This window comes from Asparagus officinalis, chromosome 10 (genome assembly GCF_001876935.1).
Source record: "Asparagus officinalis chromosome 10, Aspof.V1, whole genome shotgun sequence".
Classification (NCBI taxonomy): Eukaryota; Viridiplantae; Streptophyta; class Magnoliopsida; order Asparagales; family Asparagaceae; genus Asparagus; species Asparagus officinalis.
The window spans coordinates 4656870-4679643 of NC_033803.1; the positions used below are offsets into that span (position 1 = coordinate 4656870).

The 22774-nt window shown below is 37.6% G+C and overlaps 1 protein-coding gene across 1 annotated transcript; it reads left to right on the top strand.

The window, feature by feature from the left end:
• LOC109826250 (26S proteasome non-ATPase regulatory subunit 2 homolog A-like) lies at window positions 1281-22630 on the top strand. The gene is made up of 23 exons (XM_020393259.1): window positions 1281-1483; window positions 1581-1681; window positions 3296-3416; window positions 3493-3552; window positions 3830-3897; window positions 7245-7287; window positions 8412-8477; window positions 8631-8669; window positions 8744-8826; window positions 17218-17332; window positions 17422-17496; window positions 17785-17943; window positions 18746-18853; window positions 18946-19047; window positions 19130-19270; window positions 19679-19783; window positions 19859-20080; window positions 20266-20379; window positions 21646-21861; window positions 22037-22096; window positions 22163-22276; window positions 22368-22454; window positions 22529-22630. The coding sequence occupies exons 1-22, from the start codon at window positions 1373-1375 to the stop codon at window positions 22410-22412; spliced, it is 2268 nt and encodes a 755-aa protein (XP_020248848.1). The 5' UTR covers window positions 1281-1372; the 3' UTR covers window positions 22413-22454; window positions 22529-22630.

Sequence of the window (22774 nt, forward strand, 5' to 3'; positions counted from 1 at the left end):
ACGTTCTGTACACTATGCTGTCTTATTACGGATTCTTCGGTACCTCCGGGGTACTAGCACTCGCTCACTTTTGTTTCCTGCTACATCTAAGTTAGAGCTTTGTGCATATTCTGATGCTGATTGGGCTGGTGATCCAACTACCAGAAAGTCTACCACAGGTTATTGTATATTTCTTGGTGATTCCCTTATTTCCTGGCGAAGTAAGAAACAAGATGTTATTGCTCTTTCCAGTACTGAGGCAGAGTATCGTGCAATGTCCACAACAGCTAAAGAGATTATTCATCTTCGTCGCCTTCTCAGTGATTTCGGTATTTCTGTTACGACTCCTACTCCTCTCTACTGTGATAATAAGAGTGCCATCCAGATTGCTAATAATCCAGTATTTCATGAAAGGACCAAACATATTGAGATCGACGCTCATTTTGTCCGTCACCAAGTTATCAAGGACAAGACAATTCTACTTCCTCATGTTTCATCCGCTGACGAGCTTGCAGATTTCTTCACAAAGGCCTTACCTGTTCATCGGTTCCAGTTTCTTGTACGCAAACTCACTTTGTTTGATCCAACATGAGTTTGAAGGGGGCTGTTGATAATAGTGTATTGTAGTGGGTTTTAGTCCCACATTGCTTGGGAGAACAAACCTCACACTCCTCTACTTGTATAAATATATGTGCACACTCAATATTCAATTCAAGGGAAATTTACCCAAGATTCTCTCTCTCTCTCTTACTTTAACATGACGAAATTAAGAAAGCATTCCTATTTATTTTCACATTGATATCCTAGGGTTTACCCTTTTTACATTTTGATGCCGTAAGTGTTTTTTCAACAATTTGATACCCCAAGTTTCAACCCTAATCCATTTGATGCTCTTCTATACATGTTATTAGCTTTTTTGATAACTTAACATCACGTGCTTTCTGTTGAGCATGCAAATATCCCGTTCGCTACTACCGGCAACTTTTGATCGCTTGTATCCTTGACATTTGGTTAAAATGCGCCTCAATGCAACACAAGTATAACAAATAATAATAATAATAACGAAATTTGGACTAAGGCATCCAAATGAAATGAAATTAGAATCTTGGGCATTAAAGCGATTAAAATAAATGTTACGGAGTATTAAAGTGCAAAAGAGGTAAAACTTTTGGGTGGCAAATTGAAAATAAGCCTAACTTCGTCATTAGGATATTTCACTATATGTCCCAAAAATATACCTTTCTTGATCTTAAGTCCAAACCGACTTATAAAAGCCCACTCCAATAGTCTCCATTTTTAATTTTCCTCTTAATTAATTATTACCCCTCCATCGAACTCTGTTAAAAACCTCTCTAGGGTTTCGTCGTCTCTTCGTTCATCTCCTTCAATCGCCATGGCCGCTGAACAAAACCCTAGCAACTCCTCCAACGCCGAGCAGGCCGGCGCCAAACCGCCGGCGAAGGATCTCAAGAAGAAGAAAGACGAGAAAAAAGAGGAAGATCTGGTGAGTAATCGATCCCTTCTCTTGAAAGATTTTCATCTTTTTGTCTTCTCGTTTCTGTGCGTCCTTATCAATTTTGGATCTGTGGTCTCTTTTTCAGTCGGATGAGGATTTGGCTTTGAGGCAGCAGTTGGAGCTGTATGTTGAGCGAGTTCAGGATTCGGATCCTGGGGTTCAGAAGCTGGCTCTTGAGAGTATGAGGTATTTTTTCCCCATGAATGAGTTCTAGGGTTTCTAAATTTGGCAATTTTTCTTTCTAAGCCCTAACTGCATTTTGTTGAAGTAAGGATTATGTTTAATACCGATAGTTTCTAAGGATTATTGTTGAACTTAATTAAAGAGATCGTAATTATTCGTGCCTCTTTCATTACTTGTTGGTTGGGAAAGTTAGATTTACAATACCGGGAAATAATAAAGCTGATTGTTATAGGGTGCATTTTGATAATTTCACAACAATTGATGTTTTAGTATTTAGATTTTGAGTTATCATGTTTTCAGAAATACAATTCACTAACTGTTCGTTTGAAGTTGTTAAGCTATAATAGGTTAACCTAGCATAGCATCGTGGTACGATAGTGGTTAACTTAACAAAGGAGGTGACCCAAAGTAGAACGGAATGGAAGAATAGGATTCATGTGGCCGACTTTAAACATTTGTGATAAGTGCTTTGTTGTTTTTGTTGTTCCTGTATAGACGAGTGATGCAACAAATTCAAAAAAATTTCGAACACATTATCTCACAACTCACATACAAAAACTAATAATTACGATCTCTTTAATTAAAGGCGGCAGTAGTTGCACACATACAAACACACACCAAAACCATTTAATTTGTTGAACGTGAACTGAAACAGGTTATGTTTTTCTCTGGAATATGAGTTGACCAGGTACAATATTAGGATTTATAAAAGTGGACATATCGGGTATCACATCACAGGCTTAATATACTAAGAGATTATACTGGCACTACTTGTTACCACAGTGGAGGAATTGAAGTTTGACATATTTCATCAATGCAATAAGGTTTATACTATTCGTTGCTAGAGTCTCTTTAGTTGCATCAACTCCCATCCGTGTCCTCTTCCACTTCATCAAATTAATCATGGAATGTCAATTCCAGTGCACCTGGTAGGTTTCTATCAAGTCAGATGCATTTCGAATTACTACAATACTTCTCTCCATTTATTTGAACATCATTTATGTCATAGTTACCATATCATCTATTGGAAGGTAAGGTTGCCTCCTAGATGATCTTTTAACTACGTAATAATTTCTAGGGGATTATTAATATCTTGTTCTTTTTTTCTTCTTTTTTTCTTTTCTTTTTTAGGCAAACTTTTTCTTTGATTGTTAGCTTCTGAGAGCTAGTTATTAACGTGGATGTAATTATCTGTTTTTTGTTTGAACTTTAAATTGCCAAGTTAAGTCTTAGAGAGGGGAAGTAGGTAGGAGAAGATTGTGGGTGCGTGAAGAGATGTTTTTGACCCATAATTTGGTAGATTCTATGAATGATAATTCATTTAGCTTGAGAGTCACTTCCACTTTACACTGCAAAGTAACTCAAGTTCATTATGGAACTCAAACCCCTCATTTCAAACAAACAAATAGTGGACTTGGGAAAACATACTACTGTAATTCGTGGAATACAACCCTTGCTGTCCTTCACATCATTCTCGATTTCATGAATTCCATAATTTCATTATTCTACAAGGAGAGTGAGTAACCAACTTGTCTAAAGTTCGAAGCTTGGGTCTATCTTTATGCTTTTCTTGATTGACACTTGATCTCAGTTGTTGATGGAGTTGTGTTTCATCAGGCAGGAAATCCGTACCTCAACTAGCTCAATGACGTCTGTTCCTAAACCTCTGAAGTTCCTCCGTCCCCACTATGGGACTCTTAAAGCATATTTTGAAACTATGGCAGAATCTGACTTAAAGGTACATGGTGTTTTAGTCTGAAATTTGGTGTGATATAATTACTTGGTAATCACTAATCATCTGTCTTTAATTGCAGAAATACCTTGCAGACATATTATCTGTGTTGGCATTGACCATGTCCGCTGAAGGGGAAAGGGTATATGTCCTGAATCTTCTCTAGAGTTATGATTGTTATTTATTATTAGGCTTGAGAGAAGTGAATTTGGTTTATATTGATTACTATGAATGTAATGAAAAACAAAGTTACATTTGTTGGACTTTTCCATCTATTTAGTGACATTGTTAACAGCTTCATGAGGTATCCACATAGAACACGACAAACTTGTGCAGGCATAATACATCAGACATCTGAGCGTGTTGCATTTTCTTTCTATTTATATCTCAACTCAATTTGTTTTTCATGCCTCTTTCAGGAGAGCCTGAAATACAGGTTACTGGGTTCTGAGGGCGATATTGGTTCCTGGGGTCATGAATATGTGCGGTAAGCATCTCCTCCCAATTTTTATCTGCATTGCACATTGTTTGTTATTAAAGCACTTCTCATATCTTCTAAAAAAAGGGAAAAAAGAAAAGAAAAAAGAAACTATCATAATATTTGAAATACTTCTATTTTTTGGTTATAAGTAGTGAGGCATACTTAAGAATTGAGTGATAATTAAAACTATTTATTTGGAAGGGGGTTGTAACATACTATCTGTTGCAGTCAATGTTGAAAATAACGAAAATGAGTTGTGTAACGCTTGGCCTCCCGTTAAGGGTTAAGGAAAAAGCGAAAAAAATGTAATGCATAACGTAGGTTATATTGTTGATTAATTATTTAGATATTTATACTAACAATTCATAATAACTTTAATACTTAGAGTCGTCAAATTTTTCAAACATAACATCACAATTATCAAATATAAAAGTACAATATCACAATTTCTTGACAAAAGCTAGTCATATATGACTAACAATCATTCCAAAAAGCATCATAAAATGATCAAATACGTTAACCTTGTCAAGTTTAAAGCAATAAGAACAAGTCTAAAACCTTCTAACTCTTTGAGTTTTTAACTTCACAAAAATATTCTAATTCCCGATCAAGTTCACTACATCAACCAAACTGAACGTGATTATGTAACAACAGTAAGAAATTTGGCATATACAGAGATTGCGCGTGAACTTAATTTTACAAACTCTAGTATTAACTAAAAACTAAAAACTAAAACCTAATCAAGATCAAGTAATAGCTGAAAATAATTATCTAACCAACACAATTAACCCACTAATTAATCTCGGTACTATAATTGTGTAACAGATCTTAAAAAATTATGTAGAACGATAGAGTAATGGAGCAACAAGTTCGATATGATAGCAAATTGTCAATATAAAAGATAGGAATTTAGAAGATAATTTCAGAATCACTATTTATTTAAAGGATATAAACTGAGATGCCCGATACATAACTGAAAAATAAAAAAATTACTTCATCGGAGTCACAAAAGCTGCCAATAGCCGGAGGAGTTTCAGAGGAGCAAAGAGCTAGGGTTTGGATTGGAGGAGGCGAAGAGATTGCATATTTGCAGGAAGAGAATAGGATCATGGGATTAAAAGGGGTAGGGTTTAAGTGATTTGGACGGTGGATATGCATCAACGCGTTGCAATCTAACCTAAAAAACCTATGTTAACTGGTTATACAATGTAACACACATTTAACGCAATATAACATGTTTTTCTGGGTTAAGCAGTTTCATGATTAAATGGGTGTGTTACCTAACAAGAGGGCACCATCAAGTTACAAAAACAGGATATAACGGGTTATATAACGAGTTTTGTAAACACTGGCTGCAGTTAATAATCCACTAGAGAGCAAGCTTATGGCTTCTAGTATAATTTCTGGGATAAGCCACCGTCTGTTGTTAAGCTTGGTGTAGCTGATACTAGCAATGTGGTGATAAATTGTTATTTCTTTTGCTTTATTTAAACAATAAACAATATGCAATAAATTGTGAAGTTGCTTTTAATTTACTTTCTATATATACTTGTAACTAACTGTATACGAGTTTAAAGCAAGGTCAGCTGGCTTTTTTCTACATTTTGACATTTTCTGCAGGAGTTATCTTATAGCACTAATGAATGTTTTTCCGTATTATATATTATACAGACTGAATTGTTGCTTACTAGTTTTCATTTGACAATCGACCGTCAACATTGTGGTCATCATTCTCAGTTTCGTATCTGAAAAAACAATGAGTATGTCCCTTTGCGTTACAAATGGAAATATATGTTAAAATATATATATAATTTGAGCTAGTGATTACTGTAGCTGGAGGAAGGATTTTGAAATTGATGAATTGCAATACCTTCAATTTGAGGGTAGTTGGTTTTTTTTTGCGGTGGGGTGGGGTCGGGTTGGGTGTGGGGGGTGGAGGGTTGCAACTTCCAAATTAGGTATATTGGCTGCAGTATGCTGCAATTGAGACTATCTATGTGCTGCTCTTTTCTGAATGATAAATGGGTCTCTTAATGTCATGGTTGATCCGCTAAACTAAATAGAGAGGGGATTTGGCCTTCTTTCATTATTCTTTTCGAAAAGCTATAGCTGTAGGTGGTGAGACTGATGACAACAGTAGATGAAACTTGTGATGAGCTCAGTGTGACAGTGTTGAGCTGCTGCAGGCACTGTGCAGTCAACCCTTTCCCCTAGATCCAATTCTCTTAAAAGGAAGTCTTTTTCTTCTCACTATTTTCTTCTCCTTTCCTTCTCTCTTCTATACTTCTCTTTTTGCGAGTTTTCTGCGGTTTTTTTTCTTCTTCCTTTTAGTTTATTCATTAAGTTGTAGACTTGTGTGAAAGCAGAGAAGCAGTGCAGAATAAGTACTTATTGTTATTATTATTTCACCTGTTTAACCCCAACTTGCGAGGGGTTTAGCAATCAGACTGTAATTTTGTTTGTTTCATGCGCACTTGCCCAGTAAGTCATATCTCAAAAAGACCTACAACTCTCCTTATCTAGATTAGCTAAGTAATACCCTTAATTACGTCCTCTAACCTTGAAAGGTGAATTTTTTTTAAAACAACAGTATATCACAATCAAATGAATAAACATGTAGAATGTGCTTCCTGCAAAACTGTGGTCCCACGTCCACAGAACAACTTAATGCAGAGCAATTGTCGTTAAAATCTATGCTGTTGCACAGTTCAATATTCTTGTGTGTAATATGTGTAAAGAACTTTCTCTTGTAATGAGTGAGTACTGAGCCACAACATTAATTCTTTTAATGCATGAACATTCTTTTCCTTTCCCCTTTCTTTTGAGGAATCAGTATAGCCTTTGTGGATGTTGTTCTGAACGCACGGGATTTGAATTGAGACCAACCTCATCTTAGAGAGCCCCCTCTTCTGCAATTTCCTTGTTTTCTTAATTCTCCTATCAGTCCAGAGAATTTCAAGTTCTTTTATTATTCTAGCTATTAAGAAACTGTTGTATCTATTAAGAAACTGTTGTATCTTGAGACATAAGTACTTATTTTAATCATGCATGTGCTTCATCATCCATTTCCTTGCACATTTTTAATCATACATTTCTTACATATATATCCTCGTAATATTTTGTTCTGCACCCAGTAGAGAGTATAACACAAACTTACATGATATAGTCGGAAAATCTCGAATATTTCATCAGGGAAGTACTAATGTTAAGAACTAGTTACAAAATAAGTATGAAGCCTTGTTCAACTTTTCGATGAGTATCTTCTGTGTTGTGAATATTTGATCACATTGATGAAAATATGAAATATTGTATATACATTTCACCTTTCTAATATTGAAATATTGATATATTAGGAACCTTGCTGGAGAAATTTCACAAGAGTTTGCAAAGCGTCAGGTTTGTTTAAAGCTTTTGGATATTTTTTGAAATTCCGTTCTAATTGTACGCATTTAACAGATGGGACAGAGCTTTATGTTACTCAATTGGTTTCGTGACTATGAAGCTCGAACACTTGGCAGTCGTTCTGCTTTTTTTTGTCCAATATGTATTGGACATTGAGAATTGCAGGACACTTAATGCATATTTTACAAATGGAGCTTCATTGAACTCTATTCATATTTTCCACGTGTAACTTACATATTATTCTCACGTCCCTTGATATTCAGATGCATATTCTACATTTTTTGCTTCATATTAAACACTTGAACTTAATATTTTGCTTGTTTCTAGTTCCTTAGAAGTCATTTTCCAGAAACACTTTGTTAGAAGGGCAAGTTTCACACTTAATTATAATACCACGGGTTGTTTAAACGCTTGAAGTTTTAGACAAATTGAAAATGTTTAAAGACAATGACATGTATTTCTGATTCTTTCAGTCACTTGGACGCCAGACAGACGACTGTGATATGTCAAGTGCACTTAAATTTTTTTTTATCTCGAGTAGACATTTGTTAAGTTTTCATCTTTTTTTGAGAATGGTATGTAAATCTTTTGTATTTGTCCAACCTGACGAACTCTTTGTTGACTTTTTCCTCTAACCTGCGTAGTCTGTACATTTTCCTGATTTGATAAACTTTTATTGACATTCTTATTTGCATCCAGTAACTCAATGACTATTCATGTACTTGGGTACGAGGCATCTAAGAAATTTCAGGATTCGAGATATTTATAAATCACAATATTGAGATCTGCCATGGTGTTAATCCTGGTAGGATGTATTTTTTAGCTCCAAAGAGCGTGAAAGATGAATATCTGATGTACATGCTTTAGCTTGTTTGTCATGGTTGATCTAATTTATAACTTATTTTTTACAAAGAGAAGATGTACATTTCACCACTAATGTTTTAGAGATGATGTGTTATATAGACTAGCCAACATACATCCAGAAAGAAGTGCAAATAATTTAGTTCCATATTCCATTCTTCATGGTATTTATTCCAAATAGGTTGTGTCAGTGTCTGTGAACTCCAGATATCTGAATTGCGTATGCTGATCACCTTTCTTCTTCTTCTTAAAAGCAGTATGATGACATGCCCATAGATGCTTTGATGGAGCTTGTGCAACAGATTGTTGCGTTTCACATGAAGGTACAGCCTTCTTCTGGGTCTCAATTGCTTTTAACTTCATCTTTATCAAGTTTGATAATCTTGTTAGTTTTTATAGTCATTAGCCATTCAATTGGCATAATTAGGCCAGCCGGTTGATGATTCATTTATTAATGGTTTGTTAAATATGTGCAGCATAATGCAGAGCCAGAAGCTGTAGATCTTTTAATGGAGGTAAGTACATGCTTTTTTGTTCATTTTTATGTAAATTCAGCTGCATATATTGAACTTATTTTATACCATTGCAGGTTGAAGACCTTGATTTGCTAGTTGAGCATGTAGACAAAACAAACTACAAGAGGACTTGCTTGTATCTTATAAGCTCTTCTAGGTATGTGATGACACATATTCTCAAATTGGGCGTTATTTTTTCTCTCTTACTATTACCTGCTTTGCTTATAGAAGGGTCCGGTTGAACTGTGTAGTTTATTAATTTTTGGCAATGTTGCTCTTCTGACTTTTGACCTGCACATTAAAATATTGAATCAGTAAAATGTATCTTCACCTTTAAAGTATAGAACAAATCCTGGATCTGTTCACTGCAGGGATGTCTATGTTGCTTGATAAATAAGTGCATGATCATCTGGATGTTATTATTTCTTAGAGGGATGCTGGATAAGGTACCAGACTAGATTTGTGCATCTGAAACAACACAGTATCATTCTGTTCCTTGGCTATAACCAATAATTACTGTTTTAAGAATTTTATAAATATAAACTTTCTGATTTTCTTATCTTATGCTTTAAACTAAAGACTAAAAGGTAATGCTTACATGGAGCTTTTCTTGAAGGGAGACCTTTTGTTGAAAAGCTGTGGAATTTCAGTTGAGAAATTGTTTTGAGTATTCACAGTTGAATTATATGTCCCGTCATGAATTGGATCTACGTACTGCATATGCAGACTTTTTGTGCTGAGACTACATGTGACTTCCTGAAGCCTGTGAAATGTGTTGGAATAATGATTGTTCTTTTGCATGAACCTTGATAAGTACTAAACGTGTAATAAAAGCTTTACATCCATCTTGATAGGGAAAAAAATCCTGGTATATTCAGATTACCTATCATGCAAAGGAAGCTCTAAGAGAAATCTACGACTGTCCATGTGCTCCTTCAGCTTGTTGTCATATCTTTTCCTGTTGAGATGGAAGTGGACAATTGTCAAACAGTCATATCAGTGGCAGTTTGTGTTGAGTTAATTAGTTAATGTTGTAAGGACTTTTCTGTAAGAGTGCATTAATATAAAAGTGGTACCTCTCTATGGGAGAAGTAACCCTAATATTTTCCCCAAACACTACATGGTATCAGAGCTAAGTAACTAGCCGCCTCCCTCTTCAGCTCCAAACAAATCCGAGGGAGCGTGGACGAAGCTTACCTGTTCGAAGGTCGAGGTCGATCTGGTGTGGTGCGGTGAGCGTGGAAACCAGTGGTCGCGGTCGTCTGCACTCGGGATTTGAGAGAGGCCTTCATGATTAGTCTTCCTTTTTTTTGGGGGGGGGAGAGAGTTTTTGGGAGAGCAATTTCAGATTTGGGAATTTTGTTTAAGGAGAGAAGAGAGATGAATAGTGATTAAAAGATGGGTCTGTATTTTTCAGATTTGGGAATTTTGTTTAAGGAGAAGAGAAAGATGAACAGTGATTAAAAGATGTGTCTGTATTAGGTGATTGAGTAGTTTGGTTCCGCTGTTAGATCTATTTGGTTCTTGATTTGTAATAGTTTACTTAGGTTCCCTCGACAGGTCAGTCTTAGAACTGATGAGAGGAAGAGCTGATATCTCACTTTGTTGAGTTATCTTGCTTCTGATTCTTGTTTCCTTGGTGAAACATGAATTCTTGTTGATCTATCTATCTTGTTGTGCTGTCGAAGTGTTGTCGAAATTTTCGCTGCGCACAACAAGAATACAAGTTGGATCGATGACGGAGACTGGCAGAAATTCGATGGAGGAGATCATCAAGAAGTTGAATCCTGAGGAGATCTCAACTCTGATGCAACTGATGAGGTTGTCAGCGGGTGAGGGCTCGACAAAGCCACCACTGAGGAGGACCTACGATGTGGTGGGGAATAACCTGAGGGTATTCCAGATCGAGAAGGAGATCAGTGCTATAGTCCAGGGAGAGGACTATACAGGAGTACGCCACAGAGCTAGAACGTTTGTGGCTCGATCACGATCACTTCTCGCCCCTAGCGAGCTGCAAGGACCCGGAGTGCAAGGAGCGCGAGGCCTCTTTGCAGAAGAGGACCATGGTGTTTCTCCGAGGCTTGGCTCCAGCGTATGAGCAGAGGACGACGTTGCTACTAACTCAGACGAAGATCCCACCACTGGAGGAAGCAGTCTCGGCCATGATACAGGAGGAAAGCCGTATCAGACTACAGGTTGGAACAGGTGGACTTACATGGGAGAAGTCTGCACTGGTGGTATCCAACCCGAATAATACTGGATTCAGAAGGGAGACTAGACAGTGCTTCAACTGTGGAGAGGTAGGGCATCTGAGACAGATATGCCCTAAGCCACCCAGGGAAAGGAACTGGGGTGAACGTGGTCAGACTGGTGGCCGTGCAGGTCGAGGAGGCAGGGGGCGTGTAGGCCAAGGAGTTGCTCACCTAGCTGTGGCAGATGAGTCTCAGACTACTGCTGGGATGACTGGAGCTGAAATAACAGAGCTGGAGGAACTACGTCTGTTCAAGCTTCAGGCTGAGAGTTCGAAGGGCAAGGGACAAGTCACCCAGGATCTGGCTACCACTACATGCTTTGGTAACTTTATTGGTTATGCTCATGCGAACAAAGGTACACAGGTTCAGGCACTTGCATCCACTAAAACTCATGTTGATTGGATCATAGACTCAGGTGCATCTAGGCATGTCACAGGAACATCTAGTGAGTTTGCATTATATTATCCGAGTAAGCATATGCATCCTGAGACAGTTCAGACTGCTGATGGGACATCCCAACCCATCAGGGGTACTGGCTCGGTCCATTGCACTTCATATGTTACCTTGTCATCAGTATTGCATGTTCCTTCGTTTCCAGTTAACTTACTCTCAGTTAGCTCTCTCATTGATCAATTAAATTACACCGTGTTATTTGATCGAGATTTGTGTGTCTTTCAAGAGAAGGAAACGGGGAGGAGGTTTGGGACTGGTATCAGACGTGATGGTCTTTGGTATTTGGACAGGGAGACAGCAATGATTGTTGCTGCTGTTAGCGGAGGGTCAGAGGCGGAAGCGATGCTTCAACATTGCCGGTTAGGGCATTTATCTTTTGAGAGTTTAAATAGATTAGAACCTGAGTTAATGAAGAAAGTGGATAGAAAAGAGTTATTTTGTAATGCATGTGAACTTGGAAAACATACTCGTTCTACTTATAGAATGATTGGTCTTCAAAGTTTTGAACTATTTGCACTTGTCCATTCTGATGTTTGGGGACCATGTCCTACTACCTCTATCAGTGGTTTTAGATGGTTTGTTACTTTCATTGATTGTTATTCACGTATGACCTGGATATACATGATGAAGCAGAAATCAGAGGTTTACAAATGTTTTCAAGATTTCTCGGCTTATGTGAAGACACAGTTTGGAGTGCAGGTGAAGATTCTTCGAACAGATAATGGGACTGAGTATGTCAATAAGGAGTTTGCAGCTTTCATCTCTAATCAGGGAATTGTTCATCAAACCACCTGCCCAGACACCCCTGCTCAGAATGGGGTGGCTGAGCGTAAGAACAGGCATCTACTGGAAGTGGCACGCTCATTGATGTTGACAATGAATGTGCCTAAGTTTTTATGGAGTGAGGCTGTTATGACAGCAGCTTATTTGATCAACAGGATGCCATCAAGAGTATTAGGGATGAAGACACCATGTGAGATGCTTTTAGGCTCAAATGTTTTTGTTGTTCCACCAAGAGTGTTTGGATGCACATGTTATGTGAGAGATCACAGGTTGATGGTGAGTAAACTGGATCCGCAAGCAGTTAAATGTATCTTTGTTGGCTACTCATCAAGTTAAAAAGGATACAAGTGTTGGTGTCCCACTGAAAGAAGGCTGTTTGTTAGCATGGATGTGATTTTTCGGGAGTTTGAACCTTTTTATGGGGAGAAGACGGAGTTGAGTTCCTTGTTTGGAGATGACTCTACTGATGCTAGTAGAGAGGGGGAGAATGAGAATAAGAATGATATTGTGGTCGGGATGATTCCATGTCCTCTTGAGTCACCGAGTAGTGATGGTACATCGACGAGTAGTGGTGGTGACATAGGAGTTGGTAGTCAAAGTCAGGGGGAGCTGAGAGTATACACGAGGAGACAGAAACAGACCCATGAGCCGCCTCCCGTGCCTGTGTCAGTACCCACAAATGTTGATGACCCAAATCCCTCCTCTCCAGTGCCTTGCTCTTCTCCTCCACCTGAGTCGATAGGTAACGATTCCTTCCCTGATACCTCTGATACTCCTGTCTTGCCCCGCAGAACCTCTAGAGTCAATGCTGGAAAACCTCCAGCTAAGTTTGGTAATTGGGATACTGATATTGCGAATTACATTTCATATGCATCCATTCCACCTGCATATAAGTCATTCATTGCATCGTTGCATTCAGTGCCTGTACCTAACAACTGGCAGGTAGCTAAGCAAGATCCTAGGTGGTTGAATGCCATGCACGAGGAACTCCAGGCCTTGAAGAAGAATGACACATGGGAGTTGGTACCTTTGCCAGCTGGGAAGCGTGCTGTTGGATGTAAGTGGGTGTATACGGTTAAGCAAACTCCAGAGGGCAAGATCGACAGATACAAGGCCAGATTGGTTGCTAAAGGTTACAGCCAAACATACGGCATTGACTATGATGAGACATTTGCTCCAGTAGCAAAGATGAGTACGGTTAGAGTGTTGGTGTCATGTGCTGCAAACTTTAATTGGCCACTACATCAGCTAGATGTCAAGAATGCCTTTTTACATGGAGATCTTCAAGAGGAGGTATATATGGAGATTCCACCAGGCTTTACTACTTCTCAAGTAGCTGGGAAGGTGTGCAAGTTGAAGAAGTCTTTGTATGGGTTAAAACAGTCTCCGAGGACATGGTTTGATAGATTCAGGTTGGCAGTCTGTGGTATGGGGTGTACAAGCAGTGCAATGGTGATCATACTGTATTTTACAGGCACTCCAAAACTCGTATCACTATCCTGGCAGTCTATGTTGATGATATTGTAATCACTGGAGATGACGCTGAGGAAATCCTACTGTTGAAGAAGAAATTGGGAGAGGAATTTGAAGTTAAAGATCTGGGACAGTTGAAGTACTTTCTCGGAATTGAAATTACAAGGTCACGAAAGGGTATAGTGCTTTCTCAGCGGAAGTATGCTCTGGATCTTCTCTCAGAGACAGGGATGTTGGGGTGCAGAGTTGCATCTACTCCTATTGAGCAGAATCATAATATGAGTGCCGAAAGTGGGGACCCTGTAAGTAAAGAGCAATATCAAAGATTGGTTGGACGACTTATATATCTATGCCATACGAGACCTGATATTACTCATGCAGTGAATGTGGTGAGTAGATATATGCATGATCCCAGAGACTGAGGCCGAGTACAGAGCTATGACAGTTAGTCTGTGCGAGTTGATGTGGGTAAAAAACATATTATCTGAGCTGCGCTTGTTTAGAAGAAGCTCCTTACAACTTTGGTGTGACAACAAATCGGCGATTAATATTGCAAACAATCCAGTTCAGCATGATCGCACCAAACATGTGGAGATTGATCGGTTCTTTATCAAGGAGCAACTGAATAGAGGAGTTCTGACTTTGAGCTATGTGAAATCAGAAGAGCAGTTAGCTGATTGTTTAACAAAAGGATTAGGTTCTAGAGAGTATGATATCTTTTGTAACAAGATGGGGATGATTGATATCTATCGCCCATCTTGAGGGGGAGTATTGAGTTATTTAGATAGTAATTAGTCAATGTTGTAAGGACCTATTTGTAAGAGTGCACTTATATAAAAGGGGTATCTCTCTATGAGAGAAAACTTAACCCTAATATTTTTCCCCAAAACTCTACACTTACCTACCAAGATGCACGGTGTGTTATGAACAATCTGTTACATTCACATCAATCAACAGATTGTTAATATTACGCGCTTTGTATCTTACAATTTATGGAAAATGATATTCTTTTAGTTACATTATTAAACGACATGCATTTGTCATCACTTGGTGCATGACTAAAAGGGAAAAAATGCACAGTTTTTGGTTGAAAAAACTTTATAACATGTAGATCAATGTGAGTGGTGCAGCAAAATCCTATGAATATCATGCACTTTCATAGTAAGCATAAATAAGGAGCACTAGAGCCTCCACGTCTAGATGAGTTACCCACAATAATGATCTAACCTACATCTTGACAGGCCAAAACAAATCATAATTTAGCCCATTCTTCTATGAAATCCAAGATTCAACTGTCAGCTATTTTTAAGGTTCTCAGTAATGAGATGAGATATTTCCCCGACTGAAGAAACCGTTTGAATACTACATTCATCTGATGCACAATTTGTTCCAACGTAACATTCTGACCTGTTTCATTCCCTTGTTACTCTTTATCTTCTGAGAAGTTTATGTTGCCTCCAAGGATTAATACAGTTCTAGTAAAATTCCTTTCTATTTCACCAAAATCTGAAAACCAACCTAATGCAAAAGGCCTGTTTCGAACAGGGACCTTTTGTCCCCATTGTAAACAATTGGCAAAGAGTATGTATCAGCAATGTTTTTCACATGTTCCTATAATTAACAAAAGGTAACACATATATGTAATCCATAGCTTCACCTGTCTCCCCTTCATCTTGACATGATGATAGTTGATGACTAACCTAAGAGGAGAGATTTCTCCCTTCAATCACTTTCCTCATTACGAAAACAATTCATACTATCTAGGCGGTGGCGATACATTCCAAATTCGACTACAGTCATGTCCCCACGAATCACATTCATTCTCATTTTCTCTCTCAAGAAAATTATAACCCTCAACAAAAAAGGACAAGCAGTGACCAAAAGCAGATCCTCCACTACCTAGCTTCAAATCCGAGGACCAGAATCCATAATTTTCAAACAGTTTATCTACTTCAAGGAACATACTTAACCTGAATGAAATTCTATTAAAAATTAATGCTTAATTGCCCATAAGGATTCGCTGAATGGGAGCAAGAAACTGACCTTCAAATGGTGTCCTATCCATAACCGGAATATGCAAGCACCAAACATCAAATATCCTGCACTCAAATTTAAATTTTCATAAAGGAAACACATATAACTACTAATATATCAGAGTAAAAAAAAAGAAACAACAGGTTCCTCATGTTCATGCTTACTTTCCCAATCTTTGATGATGCCTAATAAGACCAAAACCAACGCCATCAATACCTACAAATCGTTGAAATAATAAGCAATCAAATCAGCTTCTCACTGAGAAAAGGTTCAAATCATAACTAAATGAGGAAACTATGGGCATAAATTTGAAGATGCAAAACTTATGTGGTTCCCAATTTCTGAAAGCCACAAAATTGTGATGCAGGATTAGGACCGGCAGGGGGAAACAAAGAAAAGGAGCGGTTTTTCAGGAGTGAACTGTAACAAGCAATTTTAAGAAACACGAAAAAAAAAGGTAACATCTCATATTTAATTTAATACTAGAAAAATCTCGTATCTTGGCGTAGCAAGAAGCAAGATGTGGTGGCTAGGTCTACAGCTGAGGCCGAGTACAGAGCTATGACAGTTAGTCTGTGCGAGTTGATGTGGGTAAAAAACATATTATCTGAGCTGCGCTTGTTTAGAAGAAGCTCCTTACAACTTTGGTGTGACAACAAATCGGCGATTAATATTGCAAACAATCCAGTTCAGCATGATCGCACCAAACATGTGGAGATTGATCGGTTCTTTATCAAGGAGCAACTGAATAGAGGAGTTCTGACTTTGAGCTATGTGAAATCAGAAGAGCAGTTAGCTGATTGTTTAACAAAAGGATTAGGTTCTAGAGAGTATGATATCTTTTGTAACAAGATGGTGATGATTGATATCTATCGCCCATCTTGAGGGGGAGTGTTGAGTTAATTAGTTAATGTTGTAAGGACTTTTCTGTAAGAGTGCATTAATATAAAAGTGGTACCTCTCTATGGGAGAAGTAACCCTAATATTTTCCCCAAACACTACAGTTTGAAACCTTAATTTATTGATAAGTATGCCTTAATTTATTGGTAAATATGACTTGCAGAATATTATTTCACCATTTTGGGTTCTAAATCTCATTCGCAGGATGCAAGGAGGAAATTTAGCAAAGTGAGATCATGTGCATTTCCATGGTTGTTTTGCACTTTGCTGACCATTTACTTTTTAGCGGCTATTAGGACTAGCCAGTTTGCTGATGTCAAGACTGAAATTTATAATGAATTTAAATCAACACACACTTTTAAGTTTGTTTGCTCAAGAAATGTCCCACTTATCCTAGTTGCTATTTCCATGTTATATTCTTAAATTAAATAACCTAAGGATAAATTCCCCAAACATCTTCATATTGTTTGATTAGGTAGTTAACTAGCTGCACATGTTTACTGTTTTTTCTTAATTAAACTTATGATAAGATCATTCACAGTGTCCTGCCATGTTTATGTTAAAGTATGACATGTACCGTTTGAATATTGTGATTGTTGAATACATTTTTCTGTACGAATCATATGTTTAATTATTTGTGGATCATCGAACAGCTTCCTTCCCAGCCCAGATGATATGTTAGCACTTGACATAGCATTTACAATTTATATAAAGTTTGAAGACTTGGCAAGTGGCCTTCGTATTGCGCTCTTTCTTGACAATCTCCAGGTCAGCTTGGCATTTTTTTCTCTACTCTTCTTGCTGCTGATAAATTTCAATGTGATGAGAAATGATCCCCTAATTCTGTCTTATAACAGTATGTGAAACAAGTATTTACATCTACTGAAGATCTCTTGCTGAAGAAGCAATTTTGTTATAATGTGGCTCGACATGTAAGTATAACACCATTGATTACTACTAATATTGAGTTCATCTGCTTTCAATCCTCAAAAATTCTTTTACCTAAAATTTATTCAATGGTATCTATATTTTGAGACTTAATGCTGATACTATACTGTACCATCGCACGATAAAATTGTGTCAATTAGTTAATTTCTATATTGATCATGTTGTATGTATAAACATAAATCTTTGTTATGGTTAAGCACCTGTCTGTTTACTTCTCATGAAGTAATTATTTGATGCTTTTGTTCATTGACGATGTTTTTTGGTGATTCCAGGGTTTGGTGCTGGAGCTTGATGATGAGATGGTTGCAGATGATGATGATAGAGAAGCACTTCAGGATATAGTCAACAATGTTAAATTGAGCGAAGGATACCTCACCCTCGCCCGTGATATTGAGGTCATGGAACCTAAATCTCCTGAAGACATCTATAAGGTACTGGATATTATACAAGACTGATTTTACTTTGGCTGATTTTCTTAGTGAATAGTGAGGTCAAGTTTGGCTGTGATTTCTGCAGAATGCTAATGCATACCGCTGACTAGTAGGCAACATTTATTAGATGGATATTTTATATTTCTGTACGCAATATACATTATTAGTATAGAACTGTGCCTTTTCTGGTACTGTACAGAACTGTTCTTGTATTTTAGCATTATTGGTCTAAAGTGAAAAACATCCATGACATGTCACCCTTTGTACATATCAATGATATCATGGGTTGATACTGTGCATGTGCCACTCTTATGTTTGCTTAATACATGTTACGTTGCTGAAGGGCAATAATCTCGGTTTCGTGGTTCGCATTTTGGTAATATTGATCTGTTCAGTTAATGTTTACTGATTCATGTACAGGATCTTCTGTAAGTTTAGTGTATGTTTGATTATTGATCTATATTGTTGTTTATATTTTTTTATTTTCTTTTTAGATACTTCTAATAAAATCCAATATTTTTTAAAAGATATTTACTGACACTATCTATTAAAAGATTACATATATATACCAGCCAAATTAGCTAGTGAATAATGATATATTTATTAATACTACCATTTTGTTAAAGTGCATGCACATGCACATGCCAGAATATTTAATGGGAAGTTCTATTGGAATAATGAAGAATAAATGCCTAAATGCACAATAGAAATGTATGTGGTTTTTGTATATCGAGATTCTCTGTTTTTCACTCTTTTGCACTGATGCTCTTAATTTTGGGTGTTGACACATTCTAAATTTTAGGCTCACTTGATTGATGGCCGTGGAAGTACAAGTTCTAGTCTAGATTCAGCGAGACAGAATTTGGCAGCTACTTTTGTGAATGCATTTGTGAATGCAGGATTTGGACAGGTAGACTTGATTCGGTTAATTACGCGAAAATTATATAGCTAAAACCAAATATATTGAATCATCCATCAATCCTTTTTAACTCCTACGTGCAGGATAAACTGATGACTGTTCTGTCAGAATCTTCAAGTGGATCATCTGGAAGTTGGTTGTTTAAAAACAAGGAACATGGGAAGACAAGTGCAGCAGCTAGTCTGGTAAGGATTATGCTTTTGTATGTCATATGATATTAAGCTCTCAGAAATACTTGGAAATTAATGAGCTTTGTTATTGTAACAGGGAATGATTCTTTTGTGGGATGTTGACTCTGGGTTAGCACAAATTGATAAATATCTTCACAGTACCGATAACCATGTTGCGGCTGGAGCTCTGTTAGGTGTTGGAATTGTCAACTGTGGTATCAAGAACGACTGCGATCCTGTGAGTTAAATTTACTTCTCTACAGGCACAAATGACCTTAGGCTTGGTTTGGTAGGAGATGAGGGACGGGAGGGGAGGGTCAAAAAAATATATGTTTTGTTTGGTAGAGGGTTTTTTGAGGGGAAGGTATAGTGAGGTGAGGTGAGGTGAGGGACATGTAAAAATGAACTAGACATGAGGAGCGAGAATAATCCCCCCAACTAGGTGGACACGAGGAGAGAGAAAATGAACTCGAAAAGGATGCACCCACTTCACTCCACTTCCAACCAAACATGAAGGCCTAAAGGGATGTCTTTCCCTGTAACTCATTGCACCTCACTTCTCATACCCCCAACTAGACCACATGCATAAGCCTAAGTTCACTTCTCACTTACAGGGTCCTATTACTAATGCATATATCTTTTGCAGGCACTGGCACTTTTGATTGACTATGTTCATAAAGAAGATACAGCCATCCGGATTGGGGCAATTCTGGGACTTGGCATTGCATATGCTGGTTCACATAAAGAAGAGGTAAAGCACCTGGAATTTCGTTTGTAACTGGTTTTATTTTTATTATGGGCTGACTATTGTACTTTGAAACAACAGATTAAAGTTCGGCTTACACAAATCTTGGGAGATCCAAAAACACCTCCTGAAGTTCTTGTTTTTTCTGCAATCACCCTGGGATTGGTGTATGTTGGTTCTTGTAATGAAGAGATTGCTCAAACTATTATACTAGCTATAATGGAGCGTAGTGAGGCTGAGATGGCTGAGCCCCTAATTCGCTTGCTCCCTGTTGCCCTTGGCCTTCTATACCTTGGAAAGCAGGTAAATATTATTTGCCAGCCAGTATTATTGTTTTTATTTTATTTTTTCATTTCACATTTTATCCCATACATTGATGCTTGGGATCTGCTTAAACGTGCTTACTATGAAATCTTGGCTTCTGCTTTTTCGTATTTGGTTCTGTTATTTTCTTGATGGAAAGGATACATGTTTTTGGTATTCTGCAGGAGAGTGTTGAGGCTACAGCAGAGGTTTCTAAAACATTTAATGAGAAGATTAGGAAACATTGTGATGTTACCCTGTTATCTATGGCATATGCAGGGACTGGAAATGTACTCAAGGTACATTCTTGAACTTAATGATCTACATTGCACCGCATGGATATGTGACAAGTTCATGACAGTTTATGGATATGTGGGTAAAAAGAATGTTAAGTAGAGCTAGGAGTATGGATATATAGTAGGTACTATCTGTGTGTTCGACAAGTAACAAAGCAAATCCTCGGAGATTAGGACATGACATAGTATTAATATATTATCTTCTTACGTGACAAATATCCATATGTTTGTGTAGAAACAGTAGTTGACAGCCTTTCATTTCGTGTCTTTCATCATAGGAGTCTAATAATTTCATGTTACATTTAGACATTGTTATTTATATATATTCAAATGTTATGATTTAACATGTAACTTGTACAAAAAGATCCAGTACATCTACAAATTCTACAAGGGTCAAAAATGGACGAATTTTCAAAACGAACCTATTTCCACATTAATCAAAAAAAAAAAAAACCTGTTTTGAACTTATTTTCAAAAACCGACCTGATTTCAGCCCTAGCGCTGAAACCAGGTCGGTTTTTGAAAAAAAAAATTCGAAACTTCACGGGAGTTCGACTCCCGTGAAGTTTAGTAAACTGCTGAACTTCATGGGAGTTCAACTCCCGTGAAGTTTCATAGTTAAAAAAATTGAACTATGAAACTTCACGGGAGTTGAACCCCCGTGAAGTTTAACAGCTTTACTAAACTTCACGGGAGTTCAACTCCCGTGAAGTTTCGGAAGCTTTTTCACAAAAACCGACCTGAGTTCAACTCCCGTGAAGTTTCGGAAGCTTTTTCACAAAAACCGACCTGGTTTCAGCGCCAAGGCTGAAACCAGGTCGGAAGTTTCGGAAGCTTTTTCACAAAAACCGACCTGGTTTCAGCGCCAAGGCTGAAACCAGGTCGGTTTTTGCAAATAAGTTCAAAACAGGTCGTTTTTTGGGATTAAATGTTCAAAGAGGGTGGTTTTGAAAATTTGTCCGGTCAAAAATACCTTTTAGAATTGTCAGCAGAGAGTCCGGAACTAAATACACATTAGGAATAATATCGTTGTATGTCAAATATGTGGTGCTCAATTGTAGACACATGGCAAAGATGTCCTTAGGACCTTAACTTAGGACACTCCAAAGGATTGTCCTGCAAGGATCCAATGGGAGCCTGAGAGGTGTCATGTAAGATGCATCAACATATGATGGACACTGTCACAGTAGAAGCACCAGTGCAATGTAGCTGATGACTCACTTCCGAAAAAAATATTCAACATGACATATTAGTAACTTGTCCTTTCAGGTTCAAAAACTTCTAGGATATTGTGCTCCACATCTCGAGAAGGGGGAGACCCATCAAGGACCCGCTGTTCTTGGAATAGCTCTAGTTGCCATGGCTGAAGAACTGGGACTTGAAATGGCTATCCGATCACTGGAGCACCTCTTGCAGTATGGAGAGCAGAACATCAGACGAGCAGTGCCTCTTGCTCTTGGCATGCTCTGTATATCCAATCCCAAGGTATTACTTGAAGTTTAAATGTTCATCAATTTTTATTTTGGTCACGTTTTAAATTTTTAACAGCTAATTGGAATGAGTGAGAATTTACGGATATTACACAGGGTATTCTGTTGCTAATAACACCTCAAAGTTATGCTGACGTTTTAAATTATTTATTTGTAACTTGTTTTATTAGGTGAATGTAATGGATACATTAAGCAGGCTGAGTCATGATGCAGATGCAGATGTGTCTATGGTATGTTTTTCTACTGGGTGCATTATTTTTATTTGTCAATACTCAAATCTAACTTGTGAGCTGCAGGCTGCCATCATCTCCTTGGGTTTGATAGGCTCCGGCACCAATAATGCTCGAATTGCTGGCATGTTGAGAAACCTTTCAAGTTACTATTACAAAGAAGCTGGCCATCTCTTCTGTGTAAGTATATAATCAGATTCCTTACTTTTTCATGAAATCATCTATAATCTTCAAGTTATTCAATTGTTTTGTTACTTATTTATATACACAGGTAAGAATTGCTCAAGGGCTTGTGCACATGGAAAGGGGTTACTGAACTCTTTCCCACTAACCACTCTGACCGATTCTTACTATCTCCGTAAGTAACTTTTATTTTATAATCCTTCAAATACTATTTCAACCCATCAGAACTTATATGTTGTTTCTTTACAGCACGGCGCTTGCTGGTTTAGTAACTGTGTTACATGCTTGTTTGGATATGAAATTTATCGTCATGGGGAAATATCATTACATGCTCTACATCCTTGTGTTGGCTATGCAGGTCTGAACCCAACACTTGTTCTCAAGTTTCACTATCAATAAAGATTTTTTGTAGTCAACTTAGTGGTTGCAACCTCTTTAACTTCCTGTAGACACCGTCATGAAGTAATAATATTATAACCTATGGAGAAAGGATGA

Bases quoted from the DNA above. Each gene is read 5' to 3' on its own strand.
- LOC109826250 (XM_020393259.1), top strand. From the start codon at position 1,373: ATGGCCGCTGAACAAAACCCTAGCAACTCCTCCAACGCCGAGCAGGCC. The intron at 7,288-8,411 runs GTTTGTTTAAAG...TCTTAAAAGCAG, and splicing joins AAGAGTTTGCAAAGCGTCAG to TATGATGACATGCCCATAGA. The intron at 19,784-19,858 runs GTAAAGCACCTG...TTGAAACAACAG, and splicing joins CTGGTTCACATAAAGAAGAG to ATTAAAGTTCGGCTTACACA.